Below are 13,139 nucleotides of genomic sequence, written 5' to 3' on the forward strand. Positions count from 1 at the left end.
AGCACCGACCCAAAGTCATTTACTGAGAACGTTGACCATGGTAAACTCTAGCTACATTTAAAGTCAAAATCATATTTTCTTTAAAATTTCATATATAAACTTTCCGAAAATCAACACGACTACGCACGCAAGTTAAAAATCATCAAATTGATCTATGAAAAGTCTCGAAATACAGAAAAGGGAGCTAGTACTCAAAACTACATATGGATCATTACACGTATATACGAGCTGACGAGCGCATGGGGCATTAAAGTTATACATGCTTGGGGGTAAATTTTAGGCTTATTTATGTATGCTTACTTGTGATATGATTTAAATTGTTTGTATGACTACTTGAGCTTTCTTATTCATGTTGGAGATCGTATTTAGGCTTGTGATGCTTATTTGGGCATGATGGGCTATTTTTGAGATTATTAATATACTTGATTTAGCCATAGTCATACTTTATATCATTAACACATATTCATATTTTTATTTATTATGTCCTTGTGTATCTTATTGATTATTTCTTAAAGCATATGCATACATCCTTGAAGATAGGATCTTGATACTGATTGATATGATTATGGCACATTTGGACATCACGAGCGGATTGATATTGCTATAGCACGCGGTTTATGCCGTGCGATTATTGTTTCGGGCACGAGGATGCATGCATATTAGCAATATATACACATTCATGTATTTTATATATGCATGGGACTTATTAGTACATTGTTGGATACCTGGATGATGTCGGATTGATGTATATGTTGAGTCTTAATCATACATAAATATCTAAATACGCTTCCAGTTCAAAGTTACAAAAAATTGTAAATCGCTTTCATCACCAATAGTAATCGTCCCACATGTTCCAATCCAGTTAACATGGTAGAGATAGACCATTTAATAATGAGATGAAGAACAGAAGCAAGAAAGTAGTATTGAGTCTATTTGCATCACTAATCTGCTTCCATCTCTTTGAGTACATCAACACTTTTATTTACAATAGTACAAAACGTATTTACTAGAAACAGAAAGACATGTTCCTATATAACTCTGATTACAAATTCTCATTAGACGAGAATTAAATAAACTTGAAAATATTAAATCATAAACAATTTTAAATTTCTACTCCAACTATGAATTAGTTTTTCAATATTCTCTCGTAATTCAAAGTTGTATACGCCTTTTATTTTATTTGAGCACTTTTCTCCAATCTTTTACGTGTTGATACACTTCTCACCAGCTTACAATTTTTGTTGAAGACCTTCTCACCAACTTACAATTTTTGTGGAAGCACTTCTATTTAACATTCAATTGTTAGAGCACTTATCTCGAAATCCCAACCTTTTTTTTGTGTGTATTGGAGCACTTCTCTCCAACTTCTAATTTTTGATGCACTTCTCATCAACCTTCAACTGTTGAAGTATTTTTCTTCAACTTTTAATTGTTAGAGTATCTTCTCTCTAACCTTCCAAAGTCTTTTTTTTTATAAATCTCTTTATCTTTTAGAAAAGACTTTCTTACTCTTGTGCCATATTTGTTTGCACCTCTTTAAATTTGAAATCTTGTGTCTAATTCTTTTTCAATTAAAATACTTGAGCATATTATCTTTATACTAGAAGTCCCCAGCATGATTATTTGTTTTGCATATACTGCAAGATAGAAACTTCTCTTTTTTGGTTGATTCGCTTGGTATCTTCGCAACAAAGGCTTCTTCAGTTAATTTTTTATTTTATATTGCCCTCCTTTGCTCAACAGCTTGCAATACATTGACTAAATCATTAACCGAAATTTTTTAGAATCCTCAATTGAAGAAATCTTATATTCGAATTTATTAGGCAAGCTCACGATAACTTTTTCAACAATTCCGTTGTCTGAAAAACTTTCACCGAATAGTCTAATTTTATTGGCAATTGATATGAGTCTATCGACATAATCTTTATCCATTCCAATTCTTTCATCTCTTGAATCTCAAATTCTCTTTTAAGATCAAAAACTTGCATCAATCTTGATTGACCATTGCCCAAGTATTCATTTTGTAGAAAATCCCATATTTCCTTTGAAGTTTCACACGCCATAATTTTTGTGAAAATTATTTCCGAAACAGAGAAATACAAAGCATTTATTGCTTTGAACTTTTTGACTCTTTTCTCATTGTGGTTCTTGATTTGCGCTAAAGTTGGATTGGCCGGCAATGGCGGTACTTCACCATATTTTTCAACTACTTTCCATAGATCAAAAGATTGTAAATATGCCTTCATCTTCACAGCCCGTAATTGATAATTATCTCATGTGAACATGGGAGAAGAAGCCAAAGAAAATGTATTTGATGTCATACCAAAATAATAGCTCACATCACTTGGTGGTAGAGATTGTTGACTCTGATACCAATATAAAGTAAAATATTATATTCGAAATCTCTTAATAATCTCTACAATTCTCTGCTCATGAAATAAACTAGCAAAACCCTATTTATAATAGTGTGAAACCTATTTTAACTAAAAACAAAAAAAATCTATTTCTATATAATTTCGATTACAAATCTTAATTAGACAAAAAATTAAATAAACTTGCAAATATCAAATTATAAATAATTTTGGTTTCCTACTTTAACTTTGAATTAGTCTTCCAACATTGCAGCATCCACTTCCTCCAAAAGCATTAGCATAAACATTGTTGGCAGCAGAGGCAAAATTTTATTTACTTTTGAAACTGTGTCTAATCCTTAATGAACAATCAGAAAATGATTATTTGCCTATTTTATCCAAAAGGGAAGAGGCCCAAAAATATGCTTAAACTATTAAAAATAGAGCAATGCCTTCTGTTTACTTGTGGGTACTAACTAACCCTTGCTATTAGAAAAGTGGCTCATATTTGTCCCTCCCCGTTATAGACTCCACAACTCACATAAAATATATATTTTTTGCTGACTTGCAAATTAAGATTGAAAAAATACCAAAAAAGAAAATCTCTCATTAATCTATCTCTTCAATCAGCATAAACTCAAAAGAAGCACATTGAAATGATCTTTTAACGGTTAACATGCTTGCACTGATCACCCATTTTTAAATTCACAAAATAACTCAAGTCAATCTCTTTACCTAATTTAAAATAGAACTCATCATTGCCATCGAAAAACCGGACCTACATGGGGTTCCAAAAAAAAAGAGAAAAGAACTGGCATGCAAGGGAAAACAAGACCAACATCGGAGGTTTCCGGTGAAATGCGGCGAGTTTCGTTGAGCGAAGGATCCAATTTCTTTAATTTTGGGATGGAGTAATTTGATACTTGCAAGACCTGATGCAAATGTATTTCTTCTTTGATTACTCCTCGTATAATTCCTATATTTGATAATTGTTAGTATAAATATTACTTCCAATTTCAAAATACTACGAATATTAAAAAACCTTAATAAAAAGGAACAAACTCTAAACTAAGAACTTCTTATTATTATCATCATCATCATCTTTGTAAATCTTTTGATCTTTGGGTGGGCTATATTTGTCCATAGATGAAGCACCCAGAAAAATTATAAATTATACAACAAAAGAGGTAGAGGTAAAAAGAGTGATTTGGAAATCATTAGTGCAAGCAACTTAGTTGTTAAAAGATTGATTCAATGTGATTGTTTTGAGTTTTTGTTAATTGAAAAGAGAGATTCTTGAGGGGTTTTTTGTTTTTTGTTTTTTTTCAAACTTAATTTCCAAGCCAGCAAAAAATATTATTTTATGCGAGTTATAGAGAGTCAAATAGGAGCCACTTTTTTAACGAAAAAGATAGATTTATACCCAAAAGCAAATACATGGCATAAATAGTTCAATGGTATTTTTGGCACTTTCCCCTATCTAAAGTCAACTGATCCATATTAAAACAAAGCTAGTATACTCCACTCACACTTGCATTATCTGGTTTTAAGGTTCTTATCTAGGTTTAGGGTTTCAGAGACTAATAGCCTGTGCGGCCAAGCTTCTAAAAACCAGTTTATTTTGAGAAATATTTTTTCTCAAAAGTATTTTTGATGAGAAACAGTTTGTATTTGCTAATTAATTTGAAAAGCACTTCTGAGCAGCAATTATTGTTTGACCAAGCTTTTAAAAAGTGCCAAGTGTATTTTTTTTCTCAAAAGTGCTTTTTAAAAAAATATTTTTAAGAAAAAGCTATTTATTTCTGCGTCTCCAAAATTTATGCTTCTACTCAAAAGTACTTTTTTCTTTCTTCTAAAAGGTCGGCTAAACGCTTCAAATTTGATAAAAAGCACATTTTTTGAAGAAAAAAAATATTTTCGGCCTTTAAGAAGCTTGGCCAAACAAGCTATAATAACACGTTTACCCATATTCTAAAATTACCTTATTTTAAAAAGTATTGCCTCAAAAGTGTTTCAAAAAAATACTTTTTATAAGAAGTAACTAGTTAATTTGAAAAGGGCACCAATTCATGTTAGGCCAGGCCAAACTTTTAAAAAGTACTTGTAAGTGTTTTTCTAAAAAGTGCTTCTAGAAAAAAACTACTCTAATGCTTCTCAAAAACTGTTTTTGCTTCTACTCAAAAGCACTTTTTTTTCTCTTCTAAAAACTTGACCAACACCTTAGCTTTGGAGAAAAGCAACCCCCCCCCCCCCAAAACAAAAAAAAACACTTTCCCTGGAAGGGTGGAAATATGGCCCAGCAATCAAGGATACCAAAGTCAACTAACAAAATGCAACACAGAACCAAGGAGCGGCAAATACTGAAGTTGTGCGAACAAACACTAGGAATTTTCTGAATTTAATAATTTTGAATTACAGCTACACCTGAGAAAACAGCCAAAGATACGAAACGACTTTACTGAGTCCCATGAAAATACTGAAGGAAGTCTTAAGCGCCTTGAGCAAAATAAAAGATCCAAGGACAATAAGTTACAGGTACTGTAACTATAGACGATCAATTGAGCAAAGTGTTTATGCGTCTAATGTCCACAACTAGATAATGTCATTCGTGTTGGTCATCATCTACTTCCACAGCTTTCGCAGTGACATGTTCTTCTCTGTCTCTTTCTTCATTACTTTGGCGACAGCCATCTCAAAATCTTCTTGAGTCACGTGCACCCTTCTCTCCCTTAGAGCAAACATCCCTGCTTCTGTACATACAGCCTGCAAATAGATAAAGAAGGAATAGATTATGAGCAAGAAAAAAATATAACCTAGCAAGAAATACATTTTGATTTGCGTCAATTCATGCAGCACTCAGTGTCTAGCTGATCACATACTAGATCAGAAGTTTTAACTGATAACCTAAATAGGCCATCAGCAATCAAGAATTTGATTTGCTATAGTATAGCGAAAAGTGCATTCTATAACCACACCTTAAGTTCAGCCCCAGAAGCACCATTCATCTTCTCAGCAATCTTCTTCAAATCAATCCCTCGCATCAAGTTCATCTTCCTCGAATGAATCTTCAAAATGTCCTGTCGAGACTGCACAGTGATCAAATGATAAGTTGATTTGGACAAATCATCAGCGCATTCTAAAATGATAACTAAAAGCATAAAGCAAGATTTCAAATTTTACCAGATCACTCAAATGAAGAAGGAGAGAGAGATGACAAGCATAGATATTTTTGTGTCTACTCAAACAAAAAAACTACCTTTACATGTACTAATATTTCCCAGTACATTCGGCATCAACAAGCACAAGCAATTAAAATGAGGGACCCAGGAAATGTAAAAGGTAATTGATCATCTTAATTCTCAACCACATTAAAAACTATATGAAGCACCATACCTCTTCATTTGGATTTGGAAATTCAATCTTTCTGTCAATCCTTCCTGGTCTAAGGAGTGCTTGATCTAGAATATCTATACGGTTTGTGGCCATTAGAACCTGAAGCAAAAGTAAAACCTGTCTCAGCTCCAATCCACTCACTTTAATCTAGTTATTATAAACCAAGCAATATATAACTGAGACAGCACGCTGAAATTGCCTTAATTTTGTTTGATGCCTCAAATCCATCAAGCTGATTCAGAAGTTCGAGCATTGTCCTCTGCACTTCGCTATCACCATTGCCACTCCCTGATTCCATCCTAGCAGATCCAATGCTGTCTATCTCATCCATAAAAATGATGGAAGGAGCATGTTCCCTGAAGATATTAGCATAAAAGAGAAACAAATTGAAACATGCTAATAGATCACATTTAAAAAGGGGAAATATTTGCAGGCAACGGCCAGTCAAGTAACCCCCCCCCCCCGGGCTCCCCAAGTAGAACTTTATTGCGTACAAGATATGTTCTCTATAAATAGGTTTAGGTTATCACAAAAATGTCAAAAATTAGGTTTACTGATCTCCAACGTGACTGGTAACCAAGGGGCATGGTGGGATGGATGGAATCCCTCAACCCTTACATAAGGACCTCATCCCTCAACTTTTGGGTTCAAGCCCCTGGAATGTTGAAACCCTTGGAGGAAGCATTTTCCCCTTACATGGGCCCTACGTGGTGCCAATCTAGATTAGACGGGTCAATGAATAGTGGATTCTGGATACCAGGCAGGCTAGAAATCTGTGAATAGCTAGGGACAATCAATATCAACTTAGATTTAAACATTTTTAAATACTTTTTGAGACTTTTTAGCATATGAAATACAAAGTATAAATCATGGTTTTATGATCATTTTTTTGGTGTTTTTTTTTTTTTGGGGGGGGGGGGGGGGAGGGATATACACTTTTCAACAAACAACAAAATGTTAAAAGAGATTTAACTATTTAACTCCACGAATTCTGATTCATAGAGCAAAATTACCTAACGACATTACAATTAAGAGAACACTAGATCTTCGGTTTAAGCTATCGGAACGGAGAAACCACAGAAAGGAAGCATTTCCCCCTTACATGGGCCCCAAACAGCATCAATCTAGAGTAGTCGGTTCAGTGGATAGTGGATTCCAGATACCATATGGTTATACCAACAAGAAACATGACTGGTAGGCTAGAAAATACAAAGTTTAACCATGGTTTTTTTGAAGATATACACCGTTCAAGAGGCAACAAAATGCTACAAAAGATTTAACTCCACGAATTCAGATTCATAGAGCAAAATTACCTTACCTAATGACATTACAATTAAGAGAACATTAGATCTAGTGGAATGAGTGGGATCTTTCCACCCTTAACCAGAGGGGTCTTGGGCTCAAGCCCTGCAGATGGAGAAACCCTGGAAGGACACATTTCCCCCTTATATGGGCCCTACACGGTGCCAATCTGATTAATCGGGTCAGTGGATTCTAGATACAGATGGTTATATCAAATAGAAACATGACCGGTAGGCTAGAACTCTTGTGAATAGCTTGAGACAATCCATATCAGCTCAGCTTAAACGCTTTTTAAATACTTTTGAGAGACTATTTAGCGTAGGAAAATATAAAGTTCAATATCACGGTTTTATGGTTTTTTATTTGTGAAGATATACACAGTTCAAGACACAACAAAATGTTATAAAAGGTTTAACTCCACATCTTCTGATTCACAGAGCAAAAATTACCTAATGACATTACAATTAAGAGAACAGTAGATCTGTAGTCAGTGGCTTATGAGTCTATACTCCCTCCCTCCGGAAACAAAACACATGACCCAATTCAAGAAGCTCTTTGAACTTAGCAGCTCAGCCCAGTGACCAAGAAATGGCTTAAGATTTGAATTTAAGGTGATAAGATCAGAAATACGTAACTGTCGGATTCTCAAAATTAAGAGCTAACCTGGCCATAACAAAAAGCTCTCTCACCATCCGAGAACCTTCTCCAATATATTTCTGCACTAGTTCGGAACCAGAGACCCTAATGAAGGTACAATCAGTGTGATGTGCAACTGCCCTCGCCAACAATGTTTTCCCGGTTCCTGGAGGCCCATAGAGCAGCACTCCCTGTCATTTATAAAGGAGGAGTCCAATTACTTATATGGTTACCAACGCTGAAAAATTAACTGAAGAAGAACTTCATAAAGTCGAATATATATACCTTCGGTTGAGCTATTCCAAGAGACTCAAACAACTCAGGATGCTTAATGGGAAGCTCAATAACCTAATGCATAATAGACCACAAAATTGAAGACATCATATAATTACTTTGTAAAAAATCAAAGACTTAGTTAACAAGAAAGATCAAGAAAACCACCAAACAGAAAAAAGTAATAGAGAAGATAAGTACCTCTTTAATCTCTTTGATCTGCTGGTCGAGACCACCAATCATGTCATAAGTGGAATCTGGCACTTTCTCAACTTTCATGAGGTTGACTAATGGATCTACTTTGCTAGGTAAAATTAGATGGAGGACATAGCTATCATTGCGCAGGGCAACTCTAGTTGATGGAGTGATCTTCGTAATGTCAATACTTTTGTCAATATCAACAACATATTTGCCTTCAGGATGAACCTAGAGTATAGCACAAAGATGAGAAAAAAAGACTACTGAATAAACTAGAAATACAGTAAGGGATGCCGTGGTTCAAATGATTTGTACTAGAAAATCTTTGCAAAATTCAAAACAATATGATCCACATGAATTCATTGTATCACTTACTGCTGAAAATCTAATAGAAATGCTTTCCTCATAGTATAAGACAAAGTTTGAACCCATGACATGCTAAAGAAGGATAAAATGGAAATTGACATCATAAATGTCAACACATAGAGCATCTTTATGATGTAAGGAGTCCAAATTCACAGACACCATAAAATGAAAGTGCAAAATTAATAAGACAAGGGCAAAACAGTAAATGAGAGTCTAATGGGGTCCTTAACACGGAAGGCATACAACTGAAGAGGATGAGCAAAGTAAGCCATCAACCAAGGACGCGAGCTGAAAGTACATGATCTTATTGCAGCATATACGACTGATTCAACTTAATTTCCTTTTTTAAGCCTGGTGACCACATGAGACCTGCTTTTTGCTCTTATACTTTAACTTAAAGATGGTAGGAAGATTTAATAAGAAATTTAATGACGATTAAGAAGATGTAGATACACATACTTTAACAAGAACCTTTGACTTCCCCATTACTTTAACAACTTCACCAACATATGATCCAGGCTCCTGAAGCAATTGTAATTCCTCTTTGAGCATTCTCACTGAAAATAGCCATACAAGAGAACAATTTTATAAGTCTATACATGATTGAAATTACAACAACAAAAAATTAGAAAATACCATGGGTCATCAAGACAATTTCAGTACATTCCTTAACAAAAGTAGAACAAATGCGAGAAAAACACCAAGACCTATTCAAGAAAGGCTAAAAATTTCAGAAAGCCCAACCATTACAACCCCTCCCCAGGAACTTTCTCTATCCCTCCCTCTCTCCATCTCTCTATGTGTTTAGGTTTGAATATAGAATATAAAAGACTAGTGAATCCAAGAGGACAAGTATTTTAAGATTTCGAATTATAAGTATCTTAGTGCTTAAAATCCACACATTCCGGAATCATATGCACTTGCATCAGTTGATAGCTATGTTTTAAGCTCTTCCATTGCAAGTCCTCTGACAAGATTCCACAGCTGGAGAAAAGAAATTTCCACATACACCTAGCTCATTGCTCAGACACCACGAGAGCTCCATACTTTCAATAATAGATGATCTTATCCTATATTCTTCCCAATGATTAACCAAGAACAGAATAGTTGCGCGAGAATACCCTTCATCATGTTAAACCAAACTCATATGCTATACAGAAGTTAAAGCATACATCTTTTCATGAAATCTTTTCCCACAAGAGAGATTTGCCCAACCCCTTAACCTCACAAAAGAGGCAGAGAGATTTTGAGTCTCTACACCTTACATCAATTTTTAACATATTTAAGTTACCAAATCTTAAACTAACACCACAGTGGAGGAATGGATCTCTACTCACTAGTCATGTTGGACTATCATAATCAAATAACAAGTATTATGGTGAGTGCACATCATATAGTTTCAATTACAAAAATAGAACCCTTTAACCTTCAATTTGTTATTCAGTCAATTCCCGAGTTACTAAAGTTTAATATCTTACACTAAGGTTTGATGAAACTCAAAAACTCGACAATAAACAACACGAAAAGGCAGTATTTATATATGTCAGAAACTGGTTAAGTCTAGGGTTTCAAGATAAAATAACCGAAGTCAAAGTTTTGCTAAAGTTAGGGTTTCGAGATTTAGATCAGACCTTTAGAATTGAGCTCGTTACGCTGGGCTTCAAGGCGATTGAGATTATGAGTCTTTTGGCGGACTTGGAGCTGGAGATCGTGGATGTGCTGCATATAGTACTGTCTCAGCCCTTCCCCCTGCTTCGTTGCTTTTGCCGAACAGCTCTCCTCTCTCTCAATCTCCCTCTTGCTCTTCTCCACATCAGCTGACGCCATTTTTCCCGATTGAACTTCTGTAGATTTGCGTTGTGCGGACTAATTGATTTTGGGACTGAAGAAGAAGAAGAATAGGGATAGCAGCAATTGAAGACCTTCTTCCTATCGGGTTTGGGCTTTTAAACCTTCTTTTCTTGGTCAGTAAGGAAAACGATGGACCAAATTACTATAAACGGCAAAGGCCAAATACTATCCTTTTGTAAAATGGTATAAGAATGTCCTTGTTATACTATTGGGTCATATATACCCCTCTCGTCATATTTTAAAATAAATATATCTAATTTTGGATGGAGTGTCATGTGACAGCATCAGATGAAAACGATTTTTTTTTTACCCGATCCGTTTAAAAAAACTCACCACCCGACCCGTTTTAAAATTCAATTTTTTTAAAGCATATATTTTGTAAAAACTGAAATTTTATTTTTTGTAAAAACTGGAAAAAAAAAATTACAAAATATATATTTTTAAGTCTTTTCAGTTTTTTTTAAGTATTTTTTTTTGTAAAAACTAAAAAAAATATTTTTTGTAAAAACTGAAAAACAAAACTGAAAAATATATATGTTGTAAAAACTAAAAGAAAAAAAAAATTGCAAAATATATATTTTTCAGTTTTTTGAGTTTTTTAAAGTATTTTGTATTATAAAAACTAAAGAAAAAAAAAGATTTTGCAAAATATTTTTTTTTTAAACTAATGCATATTTAGTCCACTGCTCTAGGAGAGTTTTTTTTTCTTCAGTTTTTACAAAAAGAATACTTTAAAAAAACTGAAAAAAGTTAAAGCATATATTTTGTAAAAACTGGATTTTTTTGTTTTTGTAAAAATTGGAAGAAAAAAAAAATTTACAAAATATATATTTTTAAATTTTTTCAGTTTTTTAAAGTATTCTTTTTGTAAAAACTGGAAAAAAAAACTCTCCTAAAGCAGTGAACTACATATGCATTAGTTTAAAAAAAAGAAAATATTTTGCAAAATCTTTTTTTTCTTCAGTTTTTACAAAACAAAATACTTTAAAAAACTGAAAAAACCGAAAAATATATATTTTGCAAATTTATTTTTTTTTCTTTCAGTTTTTACAACATATTTATTTTTCAGTTTTTACAAAATATATTTTTTTTTTCAGTTTTTACAAAAAAAATACTTTAAAAAAACTGAAAAAACTTAAAAATATATATTTTGCAAATTCCTTTTTTTCAGTTTTTCTAAAAACAAAATCCAGTTTTTACAAAATATATGCTTTAAAAAAACTGAAAAAACTGAATTTTAAAACGGGTCAGGTGGTGGGTTTTTTAAAATGGATCGGGTAAAAAAAAAATGGGTCGTTTCCATCTGATGCTGCCACATGGCACTCCATCCAAAATAAGGGTATATTTGTTCCAAAGTATGACGGGAGGGGTATATATGACCCAATAGTATAACGAGGGATATTTTTATACTATTTTTAAAAATACATGGGTATATTTGGCCCTTTGCCGTATTTTAAATGTATCACAAACCGCTACTCCATCCCATCCACAATAAGTGACTTTTTTTTTGTTATTTTCACATATTAAGAAATTTATCTTTTAACATTAATTAGTAATGAAATTAACCATATTAACCTTTACTATCTTTTCGCATAAATACTCCTAACACATACTCCAACACTATTTACTCTAAGGGCAATTTAGGAAAAAATAATTAATTCATTCTTGAAATCTGAAAAAAATCAGAAAATTTGGAACACAAAAAAAAGGCCAAAAAATCACTTATTGTGGACCGTAGGGAGTATTGTTTAGTGGCTATCAACTTCCTATAGCTATCATATACATAATTACTTTCTATAACTACTATGTAGTTATTACACGACTGTATTCGATGTATTCGCGCTACTGTATTCATGAATACAGTAGCGGATTTTGCCTAAAATATAGGGGAGTCCAGCTGTGCGACTATATTTTTTGTATTCGCGATACTGTATTCATGAATACAGTGAGGTAATCCACCTAAAAATACAATTATACATTGTATTTAATTCACCGTATTCAATTGGACTATATTCAAAAAAATAAAAAATCACAAAATATGGTGATATCTGGCTGTATTAAAAAAATACAGACGTTCGTAATACATAAATACATGCGAAAAAATAATATATTTATACAAAAATACAATATATTTGAGTGTATTTGTATAGAATTGTAAGGCCCCCAAAAAACTTCACCTAGAATCCGAGGTTTTTGTGGTGCTGGAGTAGGCTAATGTATTTGAAGTACGGACTTTTGGGTTGTTCAATACGTCGGGGAGTTGAAGGAATCGTGTTACAGACTATAGCATTTCTCCGGTCCACTATGCGACCGCAGAATCACTCTGCGGGCCGCAGATCGGCCGCAGAGTGAAGCAGAAACTTGAGCTAAATTTTGAGGACCATTATGTGGCCGTAGAACCATTTTGCGGGCCGCAGATCCTATCGCAGAATCAACATGAGAAATTTTGGAAGGAGGTTTTGCGGTCCATTATGCAACCGCAGAATTAGTCTGCGGACCGCAGACCTGTCGCAGAGTGAAGCAGAAATGCCCAGTTTTGGAGGGCCATTATGCTGTCCATTTTGCAGACCGCAGAAGTATTATGCGGTCGCATATGCGACCGCAGAAATGCTTCGGGTTTCTTTTTTTCTAATTTTTGACCCGACCCCCATTTCGTTCATCTAGCCTAAGGGTTCATTTTTGGGGGATCACTGGTCATTTTAGAGAGAGGAGAGAACTATTCTAGAGAGAGGAAAGGGAGGGTTAAGGATTTCATTACTCTACCTTGAT

General features: G+C 33.9%; 1 protein-coding gene across 1 annotated transcript; it reads right to left on the minus strand.

Annotated features, from left to right (window-relative positions):
- Window positions 1-4,717: 4,717 nt before the first annotated feature.
- Window positions 4,718-10,508, minus strand: LOC107812523 (26S proteasome regulatory subunit 8 homolog A). Its single transcript, XM_016637652.2, has 9 exons — window positions 10,151-10,508; window positions 8,979-9,076; window positions 8,157-8,381; window positions 7,968-8,030; window positions 7,710-7,873; window positions 5,944-6,100; window positions 5,745-5,843; window positions 5,327-5,437; window positions 4,718-5,114 (listed from the first exon to the last, which is right to left on the minus strand). The coding sequence occupies exons 1-9, from the start codon at window positions 10,344-10,346 to the stop codon at window positions 4,974-4,976; spliced, it is 1,254 nt and encodes a 417-aa protein (XP_016493138.1). The 5' UTR covers window positions 10,347-10,508; the 3' UTR covers window positions 4,718-4,973.
- Between the last annotated feature and the right edge of the window lie 2,631 nt (window positions 10,509-13,139).

The sequence above is a fragment of the Nicotiana tabacum genome, chromosome 23 (assembly GCF_000715075.1).
Source record: "Nicotiana tabacum cultivar K326 chromosome 23, ASM71507v2, whole genome shotgun sequence".
Taxonomy (NCBI): Eukaryota; Viridiplantae; Streptophyta; class Magnoliopsida; order Solanales; family Solanaceae; genus Nicotiana; species Nicotiana tabacum.